We start from the raw sequence: 24985 nt of genomic DNA, 5'->3' as shown, positions 1-24985 counted from the left end.
AAAGAAAATACAACATTTAGAGTTAACATTGTAAGGTTCTTTAAATCCATTATAGAAAAGCTTGAAGTGTGAAACTCAACCGTGAAGCATATATGGATGATTTTGCTTGATGAATGTTTTAAACTGTTTTTTGTAAGTTTTCTCCTTTAAAAAGAAGTGGCTGCAGCAATCACTCTGTCAGAGTGTCTCTCTTTGAAATGGAATTGGACTCTGCAGAGCACAGTGCTTATATCAGAGCGAGTGTGGTTAAGAGTGGCAACAGCAACTCCTGAAAGGAGTGAGGAGTGGAGAAAAGGATTGAGGTGTAAGGGGTTAGCAGAGGGGAGGGATACAAATGTTGATGACAGGGAGACACTTGTTTTAGAGATGGAGACAAATACAAAAAGGTAAATGAAGAAAAACTATTACTAAAATATCCTACAGCAAGACATATTTAGACATAATGGATACATGATGAGCCTGGTACTGTAGATATAATCTATAGCATTCGTCTCTCCAGAGAGGAAATGGGTTGATTAGGAAAGGAGCAAAGTAATCATATAATTGGAGTGAATGTGGTAGAAAAAGGGATAAAGGAGACAAGACGTGACAGTGAGGGGAGACTAATGCCCACCAGGAACGAGCAACGTAACCCCCCCCCCCCCCCCCCCCCCTCTATAACATCTCCGCAGGGTTAGCAGGGGTTAATAAACCAGAACGGTGACTGAACACACAGTTAACAGATGAAGAAAGAGGAGATAGTTCTTACCCTCATATTGCCAGTCTGCAGTTTGAGACATCCCACCATGAAGGAGAGAAGAGGAGGAGGAAGGCAAGGGGGGGAAAGCAGAAGAGGAAAATCATGAAAGATAAGAATTAACCTTCAGGGCAAAGCAAGAAAAAAAAAAGAGGAGAGTCGAATTTGAAATGCAGTAAGTGGGTGTGAAGTTTTGAAAAAACATGGGCGAAATAAAGCACAGGCAAATAAATAATGTGCCGAGAGGTGTGCGTGTTTGCATGTGCAGTATACAAATGATTTGCTTGTCTCGATAAGCTTTTTCACCTCCATTCACAGCCACCACACGCCCTCACTGTATTACTACTAACCCAAGCTGAAGGCTTTAAATGGTCCCATTCAGAGGGGGAGAAGCAGCACCAACATTCAAGGATTCTCCTTTATCTCTATGTCCTCGCAGGGATTCCGAAAATACAAGAACACCTACATTCACAAGACAGGGTAACATTATTGTTCAGCTCTTGAGGATGGATGGGGAAAAAATCCCACAGGGAGGCTGGAAGACGGATATCTGCTCACCTAGAAAATAGACTTCATGGAACAATGATCACACTTTCACTTTCTCTCTCTCTCTCTGTCTCTCTTCCCCTCCACAATTAAACATCACAGCTGCATGAAAGCATAGCTTCTCTCAGGATTCATTGGTAATATATCTTGTTTCTTGATATGGGAGACTATATTGAGTGTCCCCAAATATAGATTAAACTGTCCAATTTGCCATGGCAAAGGTTTTTCTTAGCGAAAAGGCGTGCTGACTTAAAGGAAGCATCTAGAGGTGAGGTTGCAGATTGCAACCAACCAGCCCCTTCCTTTCCAAGTATGGAGAGAACCTTTCGGGTAACGTAAAAATGCAAAAGGCCCCCTCTTGAGCCATCGTTTGGCTTGTCTTGCTTTGGGCTACTGTAGAGACATGGCGATGCAATATGGGACAGCGACCACTCCATAGATATGAAAGGGCTCAAGCTACAATAACGAAAACACAATTCTTAGTTTCAGGTGATTAAACACAACGAAAACATTGGTTATGAATTTGTTCGAGGTAACATTCTGATGATTATTTTTTTCTGGCAGAATGAAAAGTAAAGAAGTTCAAAGTGTACCGACACTTTTATACTCTATTATCTTTATTGTCAACTTTATTAAATCCCACTTTTTTATCCTTAAAAACTAGAACAACCCCCCATTTTCCTCTTAATTTGCTATGCACTGCAGTTAATACAAAATACTTTGATGATCTTCTCAATTGCTTTGCGAAAAATATATAGGTTAAAACTTAATTTCTGCTAGGATCACCTTCAATGACAATGTTTGGTTTTTTCCAATCCGGGAAGTGTAACAAGTGTGCACTGCACCAAAGTCACAGTGAAGATGTCTGAGTGGATGGTTGGGTGTTCAAATCGCTGAACTGTGACACCAAAGACTGCGGTTTGTGTTCGGTCTCCCACATGTTGATGGGTTTAGAATAATAAATGTTGTGGATTGTGGTTTTGGGTAAATATCCAAAGAATCGTTCAGCATTTTTGGAAAATACATTTAACCACTCTATTTTTCAGGGTGCGATGAAAAGGTCAACCCAATGTTAGAAACAACAACAATATGTGATCCTTGGTCAATATTAGCCGGGCACGGTGACCTCCTGGAGTTTTGTTGACACAGCGAGGTTGGCCGGCAACGAGCTGCACACAAGTGCTGAGCTGATGGATGAACTGCTGTTTGTCAAGAAATAGTTAACCCATGTAACTCCCTCTAAAACCACAAATTGACATTTTTAAATTACTGTTTTTGTACAAATGAACATATTGTGGTAATTAGCCAGACTCAGAGCTGCTGCTGGGTGGATCTTTGAACTTTGGAGTGAGCCAGGCTTAGAGCCCAGTTATGAAAGTGGTGTTGCTGTGCTCATCCACCTCTCAGACAGAACACAAAGAAGCATGTTATATTTAAGTTGTCTAAACATAACTGTACATGCGCTAATCATGCTTTATTTGCCTGTGAACATTTTGCAGATACATTCCAGCATAAATTTCTGCAAGAAACATATTAGTTGCGTATGAACACTAGTTTTAAAGACACGGGGTTGCGCCAGCTGTTTCTTTTTCAAGCTCAATGTGCTTGAGCTTCATGCTGTACCTTCATTTCCACCTCTCTGTTCAGGTGCGCCCACCAATCATTAGCTTCATTAGCTTTCCAGACACCATACTGTACACGGGCTGATTGCTTGTGCCTTCCTCCACCATCCAAGGTCTCTGTGGCGGTGAGCGAGAATTTTACCTCTTTTCACCCTTTTGAAGCTATATTCTATGGGTGCATCTCAGTTTAGTAATCCAGATAGATGCATGAGCCATGGAACAATAGTCACTAGTTACATTACACTCTACCAGCTGGCCTGTGTGTGTGTGTGTGTGTGTGTGTGTGTGTGTGTGTGTGTGTGTGTGAGTGAACAGCAGATGACAGATGTGTATCCCCTGCTTGACTGCCTTTTTATCCTTCAGTGTAAGCTGATGCCCCTCATTTATTACTAACCAGCCATTTGTTCTCTACGGGGCATCCATGTCTCGTTCTCTCCCCTCTGTTTCTTCCCTCCTCTGTCTCTTCTCATCTGCCTCCCACTCTCTACCTGTCGGGTTGTGTCCCCCCTCAAACAATCAAAATGAAATGGGATGAAACCGTAAACAGTCTGGGTTGCAAGTTAAAGTGACAGATGAACACGATGAGATTTCAAATTGGAATGAGCTGAATCTTTTTCAAATCTATATACCCGGAACGGTTGGGTAATGCTCATTTAAAGTCAAATTTCTCTCCGTCTACGATCAAGTCAAAGAACTTGTTGCCAAGTCTTTCAAGTCAAAATCTTGATTAAAACAAATTCATGCATGTATTGGCACAGAAGTGTAACCGTGAAGTTGAAATCAATTGCCTTGCCACATATATTTAGCAGGTCCTAAATGTAATCATGTGTTACAGGGATTTCCTTTATCTGTGCATGACAGTCGGGTTAACTTAAGGGTGAGAGTCTTACTGTGGAAAATTACACCAGGGAAAAAATCCAGGATGCAGAGTCAATTGCATAGAAATGCAAATTCTCTGCTCTCTTTTCACATAAGTCACAGGCACATTTCCTCACAAGAGTGCACTTGTTTGTATGATATGGCCAATAAAGGTCTTCCTATAGAACAGTTACTGTCCTCTTGTATGCTGGTATACTCATCCTCCCAAAGTACCCACTCATGCTCACCCTCAAAAGTTTACTTGTGCATTTCTTCCATCGTTGTGTACTTGTCTTCCTGCAAGCACTCACTTATCTTTGAGAAGTGCACACTTGCTGCTTTCCTCTCTCAAAGTTTCTTGAGAAAAGAATCACCAAAATTACTTTGTGCATGAGTGAAGTGAAGAAAAATCAATTCATGCCAAGTTTCTGTCAAGATGATGAAAAGAAAGCTATAGGGAAGGGGAGGTTGAGCCTTCGAGGTGCGGACCACATAAAAACAAAATAGGAAGACTTTGAAATAGACCTCCCTTTGTTCAGACAATATCCCAGGCAGTCAACGAGAAATGCCCGCTCCCTGTGTCAGATTCATCATCCATCCAACGCCTCTTTATCTAAACCTGGAGTGTTTCAATCAATATCTTTATTATTTACTATTCAAATTCTGTCCATCTAACTTTGGCAAGCGAAATAAGCAGGTACGGGTTGCCAAGGGTGGCAGGAAAGAAAGCCCCCCCATTAAGAACAAAGTCGACTCAGAAAGAAGAGGCGGAGAAGTGACTGCAGATGAAGACCACAGCAATCGCCGAAGAGTCAAAACAGGCTTGAGCTAGTTGAAAACAGCTATTGTTGTTCAGCATGCGAACGGCTTGGCAACTGTCTCCATGATATACCACACACACACACACGCACACACACACACACACACACACGTTGCTTAGCAAACATTTCTTCATGACACACTCCATGTGCACGTTCACACCACTTTACACAGTTGACACAATCAAGCCCATATGCCTGTCTGCACTCACACGTGCTAGAGTTACCATAAAATATACATGCTGAGACTGTGACTCAGTGGGGCACCTGGGCACCAGTTTGTGTGTCCGTGTGAATTGAGCCAGGATCCATCGGATACGTAAAATGAGTCACGATGCAGAGAAACGCTCCATAGCGCAAAGGTATAGATATCGGCTTTAATGCTTCATTACTGTCACAATGTTTAAGGAATAGTTGGACGCTTCTTGAGCCTTTTTTTAAAACCAAGATGTGTTTTCACACTTTTTTTGTTTGCACAGGTTAAAAACACAAGATATAACGTTTCAATGAGCCTTAGAGCTCGGCTTCGGACAGAGCCAGTTTCCCTCTATTGCCAGGCTTAATGCTAAGCTAAGCTAATTAGGTGCAGGCTTTAACTTTAACATTAACATAACGTTATTGGCAATAACTGTAATGTTTAAAAATGTAATATTGATATAATGTTAATAATACATTATTTACATGATAATATCATGTAAATGATCCAGCTCCTCTTTAATCATGTTACATACAGTTATGGTTACAGGACTTCTCTCTACCTCCCTACTCCCAGGAGTGAAAACATAACGCACAATAAACAAAGATATGGATGAATTTGACTGATAGGCACACCATAATTGATCGTGTGTGCGTCCGTTATGTTTCTTCAAACACAGGCATCAGAGCCATCGCGCTGGCCTGCTTCCACCAAAATAATTGACTCGTCACATCTGGTGATGTTTCGGGTTTGTGAACGATGCACTGTGGGGCAAAGTCAACGTAGCAGGCAGTCTGCTAAAGATTATAATGGTCTGTGTTCTTGTTTCTTATCCAGCAGGGAATGGGTTGAATGATGCGAGTAATAGAGCCAAGCAAAACAAACAACCTGAAAAAAAAAAATAGTTTTGGGGACAAATTATTCACTGTCCTGCTGAGAGTTGAGAAGATCGACAGAACTCTCTGGTCTGTAAGATACATATGAAGCTACAGCCAGCCACCAGTTAGCTTAGCATGAAGACAACAGGAAACGGGAAAACAGCGAGTCGAGCTCCATCCAAGGTAAGAAAACCCTCCTACCAACACTTTCTTTCTAAACAGTTTAAAAAGCTTTTTAATCAGATGTTTCACTGTGCCATAATGTGAAAACATGCTCATTTGCGCTGCAGTTGTACTTGACTGCACCCTGCTTGTTACCATCTGTTAAACAGTCGCTTGGCTACACCTTGCCTGGAGTCTAGACTGTGAATGGGAAAACAAAGTTATGGTGAACTCCAAAAATACGCTGGAATAATATGTGAAAAGAAGGAAGTTATCTCAAGAGACGTCTGTGTTGATCCGATTTCTGAGGAGAGAGGAGTTTGAAAAAAGCTGCTTTCACTGTTGATTGATGGCCACAGAATTTGGATGTGGCACACTCGGAAAAAATGGCAAAGCAAACATTTTATGATGAAACTGTTCACTTTTGTGCGCAAGACTGAAGTGAAATTGATAATATAACAAGTTGGGAGATGGAAGAGTCTGCCATTCAATATGCATTAATATGAGATGTCATTGAATAAAAAAAGAAAAGCTTTTACTTTAGCCTTAAGACAAGCCTGCAGAAACATGTGTCCTTTACATACAATATGAATGAGGATTAATGGCATTAAAGTGACCTAACATTGTGAACAGTACGCGTGGGCGTGTAGCCACTAATAGTATTCCACAGGGTTTGTAAGTTAATTACATATTAGGCCTTTTTGATATAACTTAATTACTATGCAAAGAGGCCCTTTGAGATAATTTACTTATTAAAAGCACATTATTAAAACGGCGCAAATGAAAATGTTAAAACAAGAAGTCAAGCTTGTAATTTCTGTCATTCATTCAAGCAGTTGCCCCGGTGTCTGTTCCGCTACACGGCCCACAATGCTTTTCAACCCACATATTAAAACCTTTTGCTACGGTACTGACTTCTGAAAATATACTACACTTCTTTCAAACATGGGAAATAGGTAGTAAAAGGGTTGAAAGACAGGAGCTGACGGAAAGGGTGTTTTTCCTCTAAAAGTTCTTGTGTGTCATGTCCTTTTTGAGCTTCCATCAGCGTGTACACCAATCTGCACCTCTCCCTGGGGTCCGATTCCTCTCCGTCTTGCCCTCCGCTACCCAACCAGCCAGCCGTTCATCCATCACCCATTCATCTATCCATCCATCCTTCTTTACTCCCCCCTCCCGATCCATTCATCCATGGAGGACAGAGGAGGTACAGAGGGGACAAAAACGGAGAGGTGAGAGGAGACGATCCAAGGAGACAGAGAAGAAAAAAGCAGGGGATTGGTGGACGGAGGAAAGATTTAAAGAAGAGAGGAGAAGCAAAGTGTGGATGGAGGGTTGTGAAGAGAGGAGTAAAAGGAAAGGAGAGACAGTGTGACCTTGTGTTAGATTGATGCATCTCTGGAGAAAACGGATTGTAGACCCGCTTGCACACACACACACACACACACACACACACACACACACGCACACACACTCACACACAGTGTCAGGCTCAGTGCTGTAGGGATCACCACTTTGTCACTGTGCTGGCTTATCCATTATCCTGACTCTCTCCCTCTCTCTGTCTATGTCTCAGTATGTCCCGGCCGGTGAGGGGTTGAACACAGCCGACAGCAGTAGTGGTCGTAATCAGACGGTAGTTGTTCTGAGGACACATGGTGGAAATACATAAACACCCCTCCAGTAACCCCAAATGCTACTGTGGTAGCCGGCATCTGTAAGATCCACATTGCTGTCTGTAGCTGGAGCCTGGATTTGGACTCTGCTTAGGAAGAGAGAAGGATGTAAAGAATATTTTAATCGGAATAGATCGACATTTGTGGGTAAAACCGATGAGAAGATCAATGGCATGTCTCTGCTTAAAAGATACCCTGATATGTTTTTCTCTATTACTGGTAGCATTACAGAGCTACGTTTGAAAGACACTGTGGAATGAACAACATATTTCCCAAGTTGTAATCCTAAAAATCTGCTATTCAAAGGGAAATTTTGACCTCAAGGACACAGAGTGTTTGCAAGAAAACTCCACAAGTTGCCTTTAAGTGCAGAGCAGGAGCCAGGATGTATTTAGACCTGCTTAGCATGAATAATGGAGGCAGGGGGATATAGAGACCTGGCCTCTTTCCAAAGTGAAAAAAACCCACCAACCAACACCTCTACAGCTCACTAATGTCTCCTTTGTTTAATCCCATACATAAAGAAAGATGCAAACATGTCTGTAGTTTATTTCAGACGGGCTACAGCAATGCATGTGAATATGCAGCTTCGCAAAGTCTTGAACAGGTTGCCAGGTTTGTACAGTCTACACCGACACTAAATGGCAACCATGTGCTAGCTGGAATTGCTGCAAAGAAGTGCTGTGTGGATGGATAATATGTTGTTGATGCTGTATCTGAACTCTTCTTACTAAGTGGAACTTGACCAGAACACTATTCCTATGAAGACAGATGTTCTCCAAAGTGATATATATGTGCTGTATATGTAGTGTGTGTCACTATAGTCTCAGGTACAATTCATTGACTTAAAGATGTCATTGTAGTGATACAACGAAATGCCTTTGGTTTGGTAGCCCTCAGCCAGCCAGCAGCATCGAACAACAACAACGATAAACAATATAGAAGATAAAGAAAAGGGATAAAGACAAACAAAGTAGAGAAGGCAGGGCTGAAGTGAGCACAGATGGGAGAGACGTTCACTTCGGATGAAACATCTAACAACAAAGTTAAGCTGTAATAAATATTAAAATCACCTTGAAAGCTGACACCCCCACACATGCTGACACACGCGCAAAAAAATATACCATAAATCTGCAGTACCATCCCACCACACTGGCACGAATGACATTAGCGGTGTAGCATATTTGTCATGAGCACATAGACTGTCATCCTCCATCATACAGACGTTCAAGTGGTGGGCACAACGTGTCACAAACACCTGCACAATGTAATAGAGTCTAATACAAGAAAGAAATCAATAGCTCAATACCATAGTCACACAGGTAATGAACAGTGTAGAGTTCACAAAGGTATTATCGCCTGCATGATACGGATACATGATAGGACTGCATTCAACTGTTCATGTGTTATTCTGTTTCAGGGAGGTTGAAAATGGTAAATGTTGAAATGGTTTCAAAATGTATCGTGGTCAGAAGAACAACCTCCGGTACCAACAACTACATTGTGAAAACACTTTCAAGTACAATTAGTTGTCTAGATATCACCATGTGTATGAAACTATAATTAGAACATTCTGTTTTTTGTTTTGTTTTGCTATATGAATTGCAGAAAAAGAGGGCAGTGATTTAGAGATCTGGAGGGAGATATCATTTGGTCTCGTGCTATGTGGCAATTGACAGACAATTAATCTGCTTGGTTTTCCCATATTAAAGGCCAGCTAGTGTGGGGTGGAAGAGTACAATATTCAAAATAAGTGCTTTAACTTTTTTATTACATTTTTTATCGTCCCATTCATATACATGAAATTTGACCTCTGCATGTAGCCCATCTTAAGCATTGGGAGCAGTGGGAGGCTGTAAAGCGCCCAGGGAGCCACTTGGGGTTCAGTGTCTCGCTCAAGGACACTTTGACATGCGGACAAGAGTAGCCAGGGATCAAGCTTGTGACTAAAGGACGGCCTGCTCTACACCCTGAGCCACAGCAGCCCCTCTGGTGAAGAACTGGGCTGTAAAATGGGTGAACCATCACATCAATTTGAATTCTGACTTGCCATATCATAAACAGTATTTTGGTTTTGCACACAAAACTTGGATACACTTTTATGATGGTGGGATGAAAATAACACGATGTGCGGTGAACTAAAGATAAAATATTGCGTCCCTAGCTAAATTAATGTTCTAATCGCATCAATTAAAGCCCACACCATGATGAACATACAGGTGGTTTGGTACATGGGGGGGAGAGTGTTCCGCACCATGTACCTGTTTATTCCTGCCCTACCTCACAGCTGTGAGTGCGAGTTCATTCAGAGTGACACGCCGTAGTAAAGGGTTGGTGAGTGGGAATCGGTTTGGGAGAGAGTCACAGTCACACCAGGAGCTGTCATTTGCATGGAGTCAGAGTCTTTTTGTGCAACTATAGCAGAACGCTGGCTGGCCTGAGAAAGTCACGGTGAGAGAGGAGCTATCTGGAAATAATAAATCTGGTTAATACGGTATTGCACCCCTCTCTCTTTTTTTGGCAATTATTTTTGCCATTTAACACACTGCAGCTGTGCCACACAATCACAGGCATATTAGCACACACACACACACACACACGCACACAAACCAGCACACTGTTTCATTGTCATGCAGGAACCCTCACAGACAATCAGACAGGTGCGACAGCGGCCCGAACACAGAGGTACACACACACACACACATCATCACACTCAGTATACGACGACTCAAACATCACTCTTTTAATGCCGTCTGTTGTGTCTTGTTCATACTTCGAGATTACTCACATTCAATTAAAACAACGAGTGAAGCACCGGCTACACACCGCAGGCTTCAAATGAATTCATCATCAGAGTCAAGTCAAGTACAGGAATTCACCAGAGCAGAGGGTTTGCATTTCAGTCTGCTGCTTTCGGTGCGAGCAACACCGAGCGAGTTTAAATTTGAACCCGACAACAATAGCTAGAGTAAACTGTTTGTGTTGTGCTACAAATCACACTGGTCTCAGTAATGAGCATCACAATGCTATGATCTTAATTAGTAAGTTATGACAGGTTGTTCGAGGAAAACAAACAGGAGTAAATGGGTTTGGAGCTACTACACTTTCAGCCAAGAAGCCGCATTTGACACATTGTGTTGTCTCACACCCTCATTAAAAATATGCTGGTACTCTCGTCACTCAAGAAACCAATAATGAGCAAATATAGTCTCTTACTGTACTTTGGGACCGACGCTAATTAAAACACACCACAACTCTTGTCGCGCAGGGTCCAAACAGCTAAAATCAGCCGCTTGTCCCAGGACTCAAGCTCATTAAAAACCCACTTGTGTCGTGAGGGGAGCCACACAGAGTAACATGTTGTCTGTCAAACCCGGAATATCCAGGCTCGTTAAAACAAACTATTCTTGTCATGTTAGTATCTGCCAGAATAAGACCTGCAAACCTGTTGTTGAGACCCTGTTTAGGAGACACAGTTTTAAAGGTGTAACATGTGCGATGTGGAGAAACAGAGGAGGGACGGATGAATCCAGGTTGATCTGGATGCCTGCACAGGCTCCCCTTCTACCCCTCTGCACGGAAGCAAATACACTCACAGTCATTCACCTTTGGCTGCATAGCCCTGTCAGCTAAATGCCAACCAGATAAATTGCAAGGACTAAGAGTTAAATGGTATATTAATATTCTGACAAATCGAGCAGAAAGTCAAGAGAGTATTATGCTGAGCTCTCCCATCGGTGATGACTTCATTTCTGTCTTACCTTGCTTCAGTTTGCTCTCAGTACAGGTTCATATGAACGTGGGTGGTTTTTTTAAACATAAAAAATACCCCTGGCAGCTATTTATATTATCAAATAAATTTCAGATTATTCTTACATTGGGAAGTGAGAGGCTGTAAACAGGATGTAAGATTTTGGGACCTTTACATTTAAGCTATCTCACAAAATGAGCATTATGCTAAGATGCTAATAAGGCTATTGTAACATACCATGTTCGCAATCTTAGTTTAGCAAGAACACTAACATATACTAATCAGCAATAAACATGTACACATATTTTGTAGGTATTTGCAGGTAGATATTAAAGTACTGGACAAAGTAAAAATGATGACCTATTGATGGTGCTGAAAGAAACGTTACTGGTTTGCGAAACGTTATCAGAATGCATCCTGACTGGGAAATGAATGTCTGTACCAGATGTAATGGCAATCCATTGTAGTAGTTGTAGCTGTTGAGACATTAAGTGTTATAAGTGTGGCCCTAGCAAACATTTGAATGGTATACGGAATGGAATAAAAACATAAAAACGCGGTAGTAAATGATATGATAAGAGGTAAAACTGAATATACTACTTAACACCCTTTGAAATATTGTGTTGTGGCTGACCAAACAAGTTACTACTCATCTTCAGTCAGCAAAGGATCAATTATGAATCCTGAAAATCTTGTGCCACACAGCAGCTCACTGAGATGTGGCTCACTACCCAAAATAAGTCTGAAGTCAGAAAGCCATGTGCACAATCCTGATATTAAATCCCCCCTCAGCGAACTTGATTCGGCTCTCAAATTATATAACGGAGAGAAAAGATGAAGACAAAGACAGACGCATTGACTGAAAAAGAGATGGATAAAGAGACAGAGAATGGGAACTGCCTTTACCTTCTGTGTCTTGGCCGAGACAGGTTGATAGCAGCAGCAGATAAAGGACTCCTGTTCCGATTATGCTCGGGCATTTGACCCGGCCCCATGACAATGGCCCCATTAAGTGCGTTCTAACCATCTTCACCACCATGCTTCACCAAGCATCCAGCTGCAGAGAAAGGAGGAGAGCACAGAAACACAGGTCAGTCACATTCACTCACTTCATTTTCAGGTACTTTCTTTTTCAATTCAATTCAATTTATTTTGTATAGCCCAAAATCACAAATCTGCCTCAGAGGGCTTTACAATCTGTACACATACTACATCCTCTGTCCCGGGACCCTCACATCGGTACAGGAACAACACCCCCAAAAAACACTTTAACAGGGAGAAAAATAAGGAAGAAACCTTAGGGAGAGCAACATACGAGGGATCGCTCTCCCAGGATGGCCAGAAGTGCAATAGATGCCATGTGTACAGAATGAACAACGTAACAGAGTTACTTTTCAGGCTATGCCACCTGTGCTCTCAGTGAACATTGGTGTGGAAGCGTACATTAACGTGCTCAAAAGATGACATCTCCCACTGAAAGAAACGGCAGGAGTAATACAGAGTTTGATGTAGCAGAAGTGTATGATCCCCACCCATCCTACAAAAACTCTGAATGAAAATATGCTGTCTATATTGACGGTGCACTCCACTACATCCCTAAGGTGAGATGCCCTCACAATCTACAGTTCCGTGTTCGGTTTGCGTCTGCACTTCACTTCACCGACGTGGAAGCTTTGATCAATCTTTGTGCTCGTGCATCAAAGTAAGCGATGGTTTCATTGGGATTGCCACCACAATGGGAAATATAGAAACCTGTGGATGATGATAGAGATGGAAATATTTTGTGCAATGTAAAATGCCCGTGGTGGCAACAACAACATCTCAGATCTTGCAGCGGAAGATTTGACACATTTGATAAATTAGACATTCTAAAGGATGCAATACATAAGAGAGAGTGAGGGAAATACATAAAGCTGATATGCGTGTGTTGTATTCAAATGCACGTCTCCATAACATAAATCATTACATTTTAGGGTGAAGACTTGGTTTAAGGTTAAGGTTAGGGGTTAGGATTAGTCTGGTAGCAGTTAAGGTTAGGCGAAGTTTCCAGGAAATGAATGTAAGTTGACGTTATATCCTCTAAAGCCCACAAGTCATAACGCCACAACTTTGTGTGTGCGTGGGTGCGTGTGTGTGTGTGTGTGTGTGTGTGTGTGTGTGTGCTTAGGTTGAGCGTAATTACATTTTATAGGGAGAGCATGTAACGCTGAAGGGAAAATAGGTTTCTTTGAAGTTCTCAGCCAAAGACGCATCCGGGTACTGTCTGAGTCTGTACGTGTCTATAATTCGGTCTTTGATTGCTTTGTGTAATGCAGCTCAAACCCATCTAGCATCAATACTGCTCACTTACTTACTCGCACAAACATTTAAAGTGAGATGACCTGCAGGAGAAAACGTCTTTCAGCTTAAAGGATAGTGTTTGCCTAGGGGGGGCATTTATGTGTGAGGCAGGTCACACTTCTCTCCATCCACAATCTTGCCAGCCAGCCTGGGATTTAATTGCACAAATTAGCTTCTTTAGCCTCTATCTTACCAACCACCTAAATGGCCCACTGTGTGCACTGTGTATACACAATTAGTATAAAGTAGAACAGTGTACTGATGCAGCAGCATTATTATGAGCAACTGCCCGTTTGCTAAATCGTGTCCCTGAACAGCAATGGTCCATTCATAGTTTAGCAACCGTAGCTAATCTTCACTAATAAGAGCAATGCTCTTTAAGTCAATAGACGGTGGTGTCTTTAATGTAAGAATTTATTTTAAACCAAAAATAAATGAACAAAAAGTGTAAATTAGAGATTAAACAGTGTCTGCTCTATCATAAACTACAGCTGTTAGCATGCCCAGCTAACTAGCTTACTACCTACAGTAGTCTAATAAAGTTGTTTCTAAAGGCAGGGGGCCAAGATGTTAGTATGTCAGAATTTGGAGTGACAACAGCAGCTCTAGCTTTCTCTGTATTTGGTTTGGGGAAGTTTACACTCCAGTCAAACTCGTGTTGCGGTGCATTTACCAAACTCATAGCTTCTCAAATTATTTTCTCTTTTAAAAGACCAGCATAACAGTGCAGCACAAATTTAACTTCTATGTTAGCGTATGCTACCTATCAACAGCTGAGTAAATCCCCTAGCAACATTTATTACTTCAGTCGATAAAACCCATTGGTCAGAAAAGAGTTGACTTAATAGCCTGATTCATCTAATATTGCCTGGCTAAATTAGTTAAGATACAGTGCTACGGTATGTGAACGCATGATATGTTCAGTCTTCATGGTAGTAATACTGACAATATTCATTATTCTACAAAGAAAGATTATTCTGAATGGGACCTTATCTGAAATTAAACTCTGCGACTCTTATTCAGTAACAACATTAACTGCTCCCCGTCACGCAAAATCTGCCGCCTGTTTAATTAAAGCTGATTTCTGAAGTTCGGTGGCAGAGATCACTGTGACAGAGTCAGATTACTATCGCCCTCTGAACGGAGATGGAGTTAGCCGACGACAGAAATGTCGCTGCCCATCTTTCGGCACAGGTTGAAAACTCACCTCTTCAAGAAGTACTAGCCTTCCACTAAGCACTTATTGTTTTATATTAGCTCTTATTAGCATTTATTGTATTTGTATTAGTTTGTTGCACTTATTGTATTCGTATTAGTTTGTTTCTGCACTGTACTTATGCTCTGGTTTTTGCTCTTAGATGCTTGTGTAAACAAGGAGATGCACTTATGACTTCTGGTGACTAGTAGTTATCTTGAATACCTGTTGAATACACTTATTGTAAGTCGCTTTGGATAAAAGTGTCTGCTAAATGACTGTAATGTAATGTAAAAATGTAATTGTGATATTCTACCAAACCCCAGAGGTGGAATCCAGCAGCCACGGGGGCTTCAGGGCAGCTGTATTTAAGGGACACACTTTAGACTCACAATGCTACGGTGCTGCTCTTAACCAACCTTAATAGAGTTTAACAAATTAAATGCTGGTGCTTCAATCCATGCATAACGGTGTGCAGGTGGCCTGTGATCAAGCTGTAGCAGACTGTCAGTGAAAGCCCTACAGAGGGAACTGATAACGTCTCTGACATTGTAGAGTTATACTGTCTTAACAGAGAGGCAGATGGTATTTTTGCTCTGCACAGATTTTTATAGATCGCCAGGGATACTTAATGTTTGTAAATTCAAACGCTCTCTGAGTCCCTAATGCTAGCCCTGTTGGTGAGTTTTCTAAATAATTATAGTAGTTTTTTTTTACAAGGCTAATCTCTGCATGGTACCCCTGGTAGTCATATTGTGATATTGGCAAGAAACTGTCTCATGAGACTGAGCTTGCATCAGGGGCACAAAAACAACCACGAGTCCCATTCTGTCACACTTTATGAAACTATATCATGTGGGTTGCAGTGTTGCGATGCCAGGAATATATATATTTTTTTATTTGTCAAAAGTTCTGGTTGAAAAACCTTGGTTAGTGTTTCAGCATGCTCTCTTGGTGAAATAATGCTTTTATTTGCTGCACAGACAAAACCCTGTCAACCATTTGTTTGACACCTAGATACCCAAACTGGTTTTTTTTTTAACACCTGACTTGACAAAACAATGACAGCAAATCCAAAATAGACTGTTGGTTAGACCATTATAAATAGACCCTTCTCAAATGAGCCCAGTAGCCTATTCTCACACAAAGCCAGATTGATTTTTGACAGTGATGAAATAGGAAAACAGTTGCGGCCCTTCTTACAATTGAGATCAGACATTCAAATTTTACTTTTATTCTGAAGGTCACACGTTCTATTTTAGATCAATGCATTTTTATTACCAAATAACATCGGCAGCTCATAGTGAACAAAAAAATGATTGGCCCCAAATTCTAGCATCTCTTAAATATGGCTAGGTCTAGAGACAAAAGATGCACTGATACAGAACTTTAGTTTCTTCTAAAGTCAACCTGTTGACTCGCTCTTAGTCTCACTCTGAACCTAATAGTAAGCATAACAAAGGCATGAAGGTGTTGGACTGGAAGCTTGTCTTAATGAATCAATATTGCACAGATTGGAGTTTGTTGCTGCTTTTCTTCCTCTTTTTATATTTTCATCAACTACGAACGTAAACAATGTGACCCTAGATAACCGGTTTCTTTATTAGATCTTCACCAACCACAGAGGAAGAGAGAGAGATAACGAGGAGCAGACAAGATAGATTAGTATATCATTATAACAGAAGATCGATATTAAGATAGAGAAAATTGAGGGGTTGAAAAGGGCTGCAACTCATTATAAAGTAGTGTCCTGATAATGTTGATAAGGTGTCCCAAATATTGTGTGTATTCAGGTTTCTAAATTGAGTCGAGTATATTTTGATGTTTATTGGCAGACATGTAATACTTGCTTGTTTCACCCTCCCCAGTGGAATTTGCTGATTGCAACATCAACATTGAAACTTCCACGGAGGGCATTAAAAACACAGAATGTTTGTACTATCTTGTATAATCTTCTTATTCCATTAAATTCATGACAACAGTTGTGCATGGTACTTACATTTAACAATAACCCTGTTTCGTGGGGCTTGGCCAAACCTGTACGTATTGTTAATTCTGGGGTATATTTTTGTGTTATCCATCTTGTTCCATTGTCTGTAACTCATTGTGATTGCTGCCTATCCTGACCAGGCTCTATTGTTAATAGGATTTTAATGTCAATGAGGCTTCCCTGGTGTAATACAGGTTAAAAGGTTCTCTACTAGTGTTTCAGTCCACCATATTTTAAGCAGTGGAATCTGTACGGTTGTTGGCAGCAGGCACTGAATCTTCTGAGGACATAAAAAGCACAGACTTTTTGTACCATCCTGTCATACTCGATATAGTTACTGGAAGCATTTTTGCATTATAATTGCATTTCACCGTAACCATTATCCACACCTGAATTATTAGTGCCAGTGCTACTAGGCCACCATATTGCTAACATGCAGTTATTATAACATTTTCTTTCCTTTTTTTTATGAATTCTTTATTAAAGAGGTGATGTGCTGAATACATATATGTGTTGCATCACACAGAGCTAAAAGCTCATTTTCATCTGCGGTCCCTTTGCAGGGGCGGCCAGTGATGTGCAAGTTGATGCAATAAAAGATTTAACGGTAACAGACAGTTGCAGTAAATTACTACAACCGAAATAACTACACGTAACACGGTCATCAGTCAACAAACGGCCATACCGGCAGTTTCCTTAAGAATACTGTTATGAAAAACAAACAATTCGGCAGGAGAAGAATTTGAGAAAAAAACAGATCAATAATATTAATGCAGTATTTCTTCATAAATCCACGGTTTTGATAAACTGGGCCCTATCAAAACAACTTGTTGACCCTAATTGTGAGACTGTGTGTTTGGCTGAGTCGTCGGCTTGTGTGTAATTCTCTGGTAAAGTTCAAAAAGCAGTGTGGCACACGATAGTAGGCCATGCTGTAACCAGGATGAAGTGTATTAGGGCTGAAGGCGCTTCTCCTCTGATAGAACTTCAAAAAGTTGTATTCCTCTAGAGAAGAGAGAAAATATACCCGACAAAGAGAGAGAGAGACGCTCACGCAAAGGAAATGGGGAGGATGAGAATAAGAGAAACATGGAGATGCAGTGGAAACAGAGGAAGGGAGAGAGAACAGAGAACAAGAGGAGAGACGGGGCAGAAAGTTAAAAAAAAAAGAGAGAGAACAAGAGTTTGAAAAGAAAAAGAGAAACCATAGACCGAGACTTTGTCCCAGACAATACCAGACAGACAAAGAAAGGACAGGAATGAGACAGAGATTGTGACCTGCACTTTAAAGGCCAGCGGTTTCATTGAACATCAACAACCTCTCATTGATGTACAGCGATCACAGTGCTGGGTAGAAAATGAGAAGAGGGCATATATAGCTGGGGTGAGGATAGGATGAAGAGTAGGAAAAGAGAGAGAGAGACAATGGCAATCTGAGGAAGGGAACAAGATTGAAAAGAAAGAGAAGGGCACTCAAGAAACTTTGAGAAAACAGATGAATGAAGAGAGAAACTTTGCAAAGAAAAGCAACTCAAATTTGACGTTACAACATTGGGAGGTATTGATAGAGAATATGTGTCTGTGTGTGTTAAAAATAGTGGAATAAAGAAGCTAAGTAGCAAACAGGAGACTTAACCCAAAACAATGAGGGAGAGTGAGGGATGTTGACATGCTGTCCACATCCACAGTGTTTGCGATCAGCTTCCTGTCATTGCATGTGACTAATAAGACCGTGTTACTGTAACTCTAACCAGCTGCGTATGCATGTGTGCAGGGAAAGAACAACAAATACAAATATTGCCCTTGTACTGTCATAGCGGACATCTGTCTATTTCTCTTTCCGTCAGTCTGTCTGTTGGTGTTGTGTCTGTGTCAGCGTGTCTGTCTGTCAGCCTGTTTGTCAGCGTCTGTCTGCTTTGCAGAGAGGCATCTTTTCAGAGCTCCTCTGCTGCCAAAACAAGACCAGAAACGTCGTCTTCTTTTTTTAAATATCAGGCAGATGGCTGCCAGCCTTATGTAGTCCGACTTACTATGTGTGGTTTATTGTCTTGCCAAGACTCAGAGTGAGTAAACTGTGACTCTCTGGATACAGGACGGTCTGTAATGGAGCCATGCTATTTAAGAGCACGAACACAGAGGCAAAAAAAAAAAAGAAATGCAGATTCACAGCACAATGACCTTCTGTTCAAGGGTGGGGCAAGACGGGAATCTGGAATGTGATTGGACACCCCCTAGCAGAGTGAGAAGGTATTGGTCAGGGATGGATCATTGAACGGGCTTACCATTCCCCCAGAACCAGAGCTTGATGTTATTTCTAAGAATATTTAAAATCGTTCATATGGCACTTATTTATTACAATTTCAACACATTTTATTCAAATTTACAAAACTGTGACCCCTCCATTCTAATGTTTCTTAACTGCCCCTGGATGTTTTCCAATTCTCTTAGACTCTCACCGTTTCCTTTTTGTGTAAACGATGATACAAGACGCGTAGAATGGCAACGCAGTGGGTGTCAGGAGTTTGTCAGGTACACAGCTTTGAACAACACAATCAAAAAGAAGTAGATGACGCATGTACGCTAGAGCAAACAGTATTTGCAAATGCATACCACTGCACATATGCATTTTTGACTATTTCAGTTACGTGCAGTTCAATTTCCTGTATGTCCATTAAACCAGTTTCAACAGGTTTGCAACAAGCTGATTACCGACTATATCTACCCCGGTTTTCAGTATCAGAAAGCATGAACACATGCACACACTCTTACACACACACACACACACACACACTCTTACACACACACACACTCTTACACACACACACACACACACACACACAGGCCAGTGGTCTAATGGGGCACTTTGCTGGTCTTGGTTGTGCAAATCTCACAGAGACTGTCAGCACATGTGAGTGTGGAGAGGCGGCATCCACACCACAATTTACTGAACAGAGAAGAGAGAGAGAGATAAAGAGAGAGAGAGAGAGAGAGACAATACGAGAAAGACAGTATGAGAGCATGAATTTTAAAAGAGTTGTTTAAAGCCTCAGGTCTTAATGGTTGCTCAGGTTCTGGATTTCATAAGACTGCGAATTCTACAGCAAGAGAAGGAGTGATGGAGATAAAGCGAAGCAGGTCTGGAGTAGAAACTGTCCTACCAAGTGATTGCAAGTGATTGCTAATAAGTAACAGAATATTAAAGCAGACCAGTTCAACCCAAATGACCTGATGTCCACCTCTCAACCTGACCTCCAACATGAATATTTGACACCACAAATGTTCCCACAACAAACTGTAATAAATTGCAAGTTGTACATGATTCGTGATAACATTTGCAAAAAGAAAGATCCCTCTGCCAAGAATGAAAGTTGGAAATGCAAATTCTGTATCATTCTCGTTTGGCCATTGTTCCACATCTGTGCACCGACAGCAACTCAAAGTAGAAAAGCATTCGAAAAAATATCAACAACCCAAATATTATCTGAATATCAAGATTTAATTTAGTAAATGTTGCCATCATTGGAAAAGCAAAGATAAGAAAATGTTGTTGTGAAAACAAGATGTTTTCATGCCCCCTTAACGTCACATCTTAGCATCAAAATCACCACTTTTCCTATTATTATTATTATATATCACCATTAAGTTGCCAGGTTGTTCAATTTGAAAATTTTTAAACAGCTTTTGAAAACAGAATTAAAGCTAGAATACAAAAGTAGCAACACTACAATGCTACACGATCTTGTCAACAAAACCGACACTTGAAATGACGTTACCTCCAGTGCTTCACCAAAATAAATGAAGCAACTCGTGACATTTGCCTCAAATGTCTTTTATTTTCGAAATGTAATCAGTCCATTATTGCTGAGCACACGGAAGATACACTTAAAACTAAATTTGGCCTCGGAAATAGGTGCATCGACCAGATGTGCCACCCCAGAAGCAAAAAGAAGGATGTGAGCAATAGAGGGCAAGTTCTGTGAGCACAGAGACAGATCGGCATCTGAGAGAGCAAGTAGGACGACTAAGAGAGGAAGAAGGAAATGAAGAGAGAATGAGGAATTGAAGCAAACTGTGAAAGGAAAGATACAAAGAGAGGAAAAGAGAGGGAGCATATTACATATCTGCTACTCTATTGTGCAATAAAGCACAAAAAAGCAATGTTTTATTTGCACATTTTTCAAAACCGCCACAACAATATTGCTTTGTTTAATAGTCATGCCAATAAATCATTTAAATAAAATTCTAAGCAAGTGTGAGAAAGCGAGAGAGATTTAAATCCACAGTGAGACACAGAAAGGTGTGTGTGGGGGGGGGGGGGTCAGGTCAGTTGAGGACGAGAAGAGTTGGTGTCTCATCCAACGAGTCCTTTTTGTCAAATCCTGGAAGGTCTCGTCTCATTCAAGGCCTTTAAATTATATAATCCATTTCAGCTGAGTTCTGTTACTGTTAGAGATACGATGTCGGGAAAGCTGGAGCTCCGATCTATTTGATTGGATGGTACATGCGTGGAAACTTGCAGTGTAATTTAACTTAAGGTTTAGTTGGTATCAAAATGAAAATCTTATGTAAATCAGGGCTTCTTTGGAGAGTGTGAGAATGAGAAATGTAAAATAAGGTCAAAGTATCGACTTGTATCTTCTCAAGAAATACTTGAGCAGGCACAAGAAACCTTTATCTACCCATCGCGGTGGGATGTGAGGGTGCAGCACTCCAGCTATATGCTATTTTAACACAGTGCTGTTTTCAGTTTGAGTCACACTTTGCACACTCCTCTCTGACACTGAAGGCCTGGGTTGTACCAACAATCAGCACTGGCCTTTTAAAAATGAATACTGAAGAAATAATACACACATTTCTAGTTAGGTGCTGGCTCACAGACATCTGAGAAAGTAAAGCCCCACGCCCAAAGTTCTTATATCTTAAAATCAGTGGATCGAAGTGTCTGCACATTTTGCCTCCTTTAAAAAATATATATTTTTTGTGACACCAAACCTCCATATTAATGTAGGTGCACACATACATATTATAGAACTCAGAAGGAGCCATGGATGCGTTTGTGATGAGAGAGAATGACTTAAATAGTAGAAGCTGTGTGTTGTCAAAACCTTTAAATCGTTGGATTTAGCACACAAACATGAGCAAACATGAACATCAGCTGTTTTTAGGAAGCCAGATTAAGTCATAAAAGTACAACGAACACTTATCTATATACATCTATTTGAGGTAAAATTGAAAAAATCAACACGCATTCATGGACTTATTCCATTTCACTCACTTTGTAGGTAATGGAGCAGGAGCACAGTTAAGCTTTGAGGATATTTTCCCGTCCTCCATTAAACCCGGATGACTCATTTCCTGTTCTCTTCCCGAGCAGATCTCTCTGCCAGCAAGTGATGCAGCATTAGGAAGATATTCAATACAGGACACAATGGAGCGTAGCCTATATGCGTGAATGTGTAAGCTCATATGTGTAGGGGTGTACTCGCATGTTGCCATTCACAAGCGAGGGAGTGAATAACGAGGCATGCCTCACGGTTAACATGGTGTAAGTAGGTGTTAACTATGACAGATCGTGCTGCCACTAGTGACCACGGTTGAGCAGTCCGATAGCCTTCGCCTCTCCGCTCCACGATTATTTCGCAGTCACATAGTTGTATGGATGGCAATAAATCTCACATCTCATTTCGTGCGGTTGATTTCACCTCTAATGCCGTGGCAGCACCAATTTTCAATTTGTCTGATACTCTTTTCTGGAAGAAAAAAAATAAAGGAATAAAAACTTCAGCTGACAATGAGTGAGCTTGTAGCTGTCAGCTGTCACCGTTGTGCTCCAACAGGACACTCACACATGGACATGCACTCGCTGTAAAACGAGACATCCAACTCTTAGAAAGGTGACATCTACAGCCTATTTGCAGGTTTTCTTAGCCCAAGGACCCTACATTTAAAAGTTAACCGAGTTATGTTTCCTCCACCAATAAAGTTTTACTTGGGTTTCCACAAGAGGGGAAAATATAACAAGCATTACGTGTCACGTAATGCTTGTTATAACACAGGTACAAATCTGACTCCAAATCTTAAGGGTAGTATATTCGCAGGTCAGGAAATATTCGCAGAATCTTTTTTTTTACCCCAAAATGAAGACAAAAAAAGTATGAACCGACACTTGTGCAAACTGCCAAACACAAAAATATATGTAAAAAGCAATTTTATCTTGAGATGGAACCTTGCAGTTTAGTATTCAAAAGAGACTTAAGAGTTAGAACAAACAATGCAAAAAACGTGTGCAGCAGAAGTCAAGATATTTTGAGTCTTAGTTCCTATATGGGTCAAGCTCACATTGGATCCTACAATTCCCATAATGCAACACCATAGCATCATTTGTTAAACACACCTTAAACACCAGCATGCTATCATGCTGGCAATGACAACATTAACATGATGTTGTTTAGCAGTAATAATGCATCTCAGTTTAGCGTGCTAGCATGCTGCTGATTGATACTGGTTGCTGATTAGAGCTAAACAGAGAGCATCAGCGTCTTGAATCAAAATAACAGCAGAGTGGGAAACATGACTGTCGGTACAAAAGTACATGGAAATACATCCAAAAGTTGTCGAGATACTTTCGTCTACCAATCGACCGACAGCCAAGCCAATTGTAGGCTGCAAGGCCAAGCAAAAATCCCCCCAAATGATATCTCTATGAACAGATTCTGCATTCACATGTAGAATCTGTAGGCAACGGGGCAAGATTTTGGTATCGGAAGCATTTCGGTTTCCATTTTAAGTCCAAGTCGTGCTGACAAATCAAGTTCAAACAGGCTTTAGTTTGAATGCAGGTAATCTGTCCGTATGAAGAGCAAAAGAGGCGGAAATGCACTCTCAGAACCCACCAGGCTATCGTCGAACGATGATTTAGATTTGTATTGCTTCTAAGTTAGCTCGTAAACTGGCAACAATGCGGCTCAACTCCAACTCCAGAATCGCATCTCAAGTTGCAAATGGGAGAATGAGAAGCACAGGGAAGAGGAAGTCCTGGCTCGGATATCCGCTGGCTACACAGGAACCCCAGAAACATAGGCCCTTGCCCCCAGAGGCTGGCCCCCAGAGGCTGGCCCCCAGAGGCTTGCCCCCAGGCTGATAGCCGATGGGTTCCAAGATTTTTATTGAATTTACTTTATTTAACATTCACACCAAAGGCAGTTTTGGCCAGTTTGGTAAAGGCAGGCATTTAAGCACATTTATACCACATTCCAGGCACCTGACAAGGGATCCAACGCTGACATTACTAGCTACTACCAGCACTCTCCATTCTCAGGGAATCCTCCCCATAACAATGTCTGACCTAGAAAATCTGCTTTTGTCAGCCTTGTGAACTAATTCTTACCGTCACTATGCAGGCCGACATACTGCCCTGGAACAGGCGGCAGGGCTTGAACGCAGCTCACAGCTGCCAACACCACTTAAATGTTGTCGCCAGAGTTTGGCTGCAGATCTGCTGATCCAATGATCTGCAGGGCACTGATCGGCATGCACAGGGCTGGTGAACACAGCTCCTCTCTAACCTTAATCCTGCAGTACCAACCGGGGTCCCAGCGTCACAAAGGTGCTTTATGTTATCATTGTCAATGAATTTGTTCCTAATGACATCATTTCATTGTTTTCTTTTTTAAAGAGTGCCTTTTAAAAATACCAAATGTCAAACACACCCAATCATGCAGTTTTTAAATTCAAAATGGAACAATATGCAAAAAACTGTAACTCTCCTATAACAATAAATCCATTATTCTGTTAATGTGATTTCTTTTCTGATGACATTATTATTTAACTTATAAGATTTGGAGAACAAAAAAGTTAACAGTTTGCTGTATAAATCAACAAATGCGCAGATTAATGACCTGCTTTATAAAGTTCATGGGCATTCTAAGGAAAAGCAACAGAGGAGCTCTTGGCCACCTCAAAACACTTCAAAACTGACAGCTTTGTTAAATATTAATGACAGTGGGGAGACTGAAGAATGGAAAGGGAGAGAACACACTGGGAGAATAATTGATGAAGGAGTGAAAATAATTGGTGGTAAAGTTGTATTTCTTTGAGTAGTAGCGGTTTTATGTTCTGTGAAGGGAGCAAGACAACACTGAGGCGAGAAGAACGAGTGCAAGGAAGACAGGAGGAAGAAGAACAACAGAAGATGGAGAGGAGGGGATGTGATGAAGA

At 41.1% G+C, this 24985-nt stretch overlaps 1 protein-coding gene across 1 annotated transcript in view; it reads right to left on the bottom strand.

The window, feature by feature from the left end:
- Positions 1-12270, bottom strand: part of LOC142951876 (protocadherin-15-like) — an 87105-nt gene extending 74835 nt beyond the window's left edge. Inside the window, exons 1-2 of the mRNA XM_076093732.1 lie at positions 12150-12270; positions 749-763 (exon numbers count right to left, since the gene is read on the bottom strand). Coding sequence (XP_075949847.1) covers positions 749-763; positions 12150-12270 — 136 coding nt within the window. The remainder of the gene's footprint in view (positions 1-748; positions 764-12149) is intronic.
- Positions 12271-24985: the final 12715 nt, after the last annotated feature.

This window comes from Anarhichas minor, unplaced genomic scaffold (genome assembly GCF_050575085.1).
Source record: "Anarhichas minor isolate MPS153535 unplaced genomic scaffold, ASM5057508v1 ptg000017l, whole genome shotgun sequence".
NCBI classification, from domain to species: Eukaryota; Metazoa; Chordata; class Actinopteri; order Perciformes; family Anarhichadidae; genus Anarhichas; species Anarhichas minor.
This window is presented reverse-complemented; position numbering and strand designations above follow the sequence as displayed.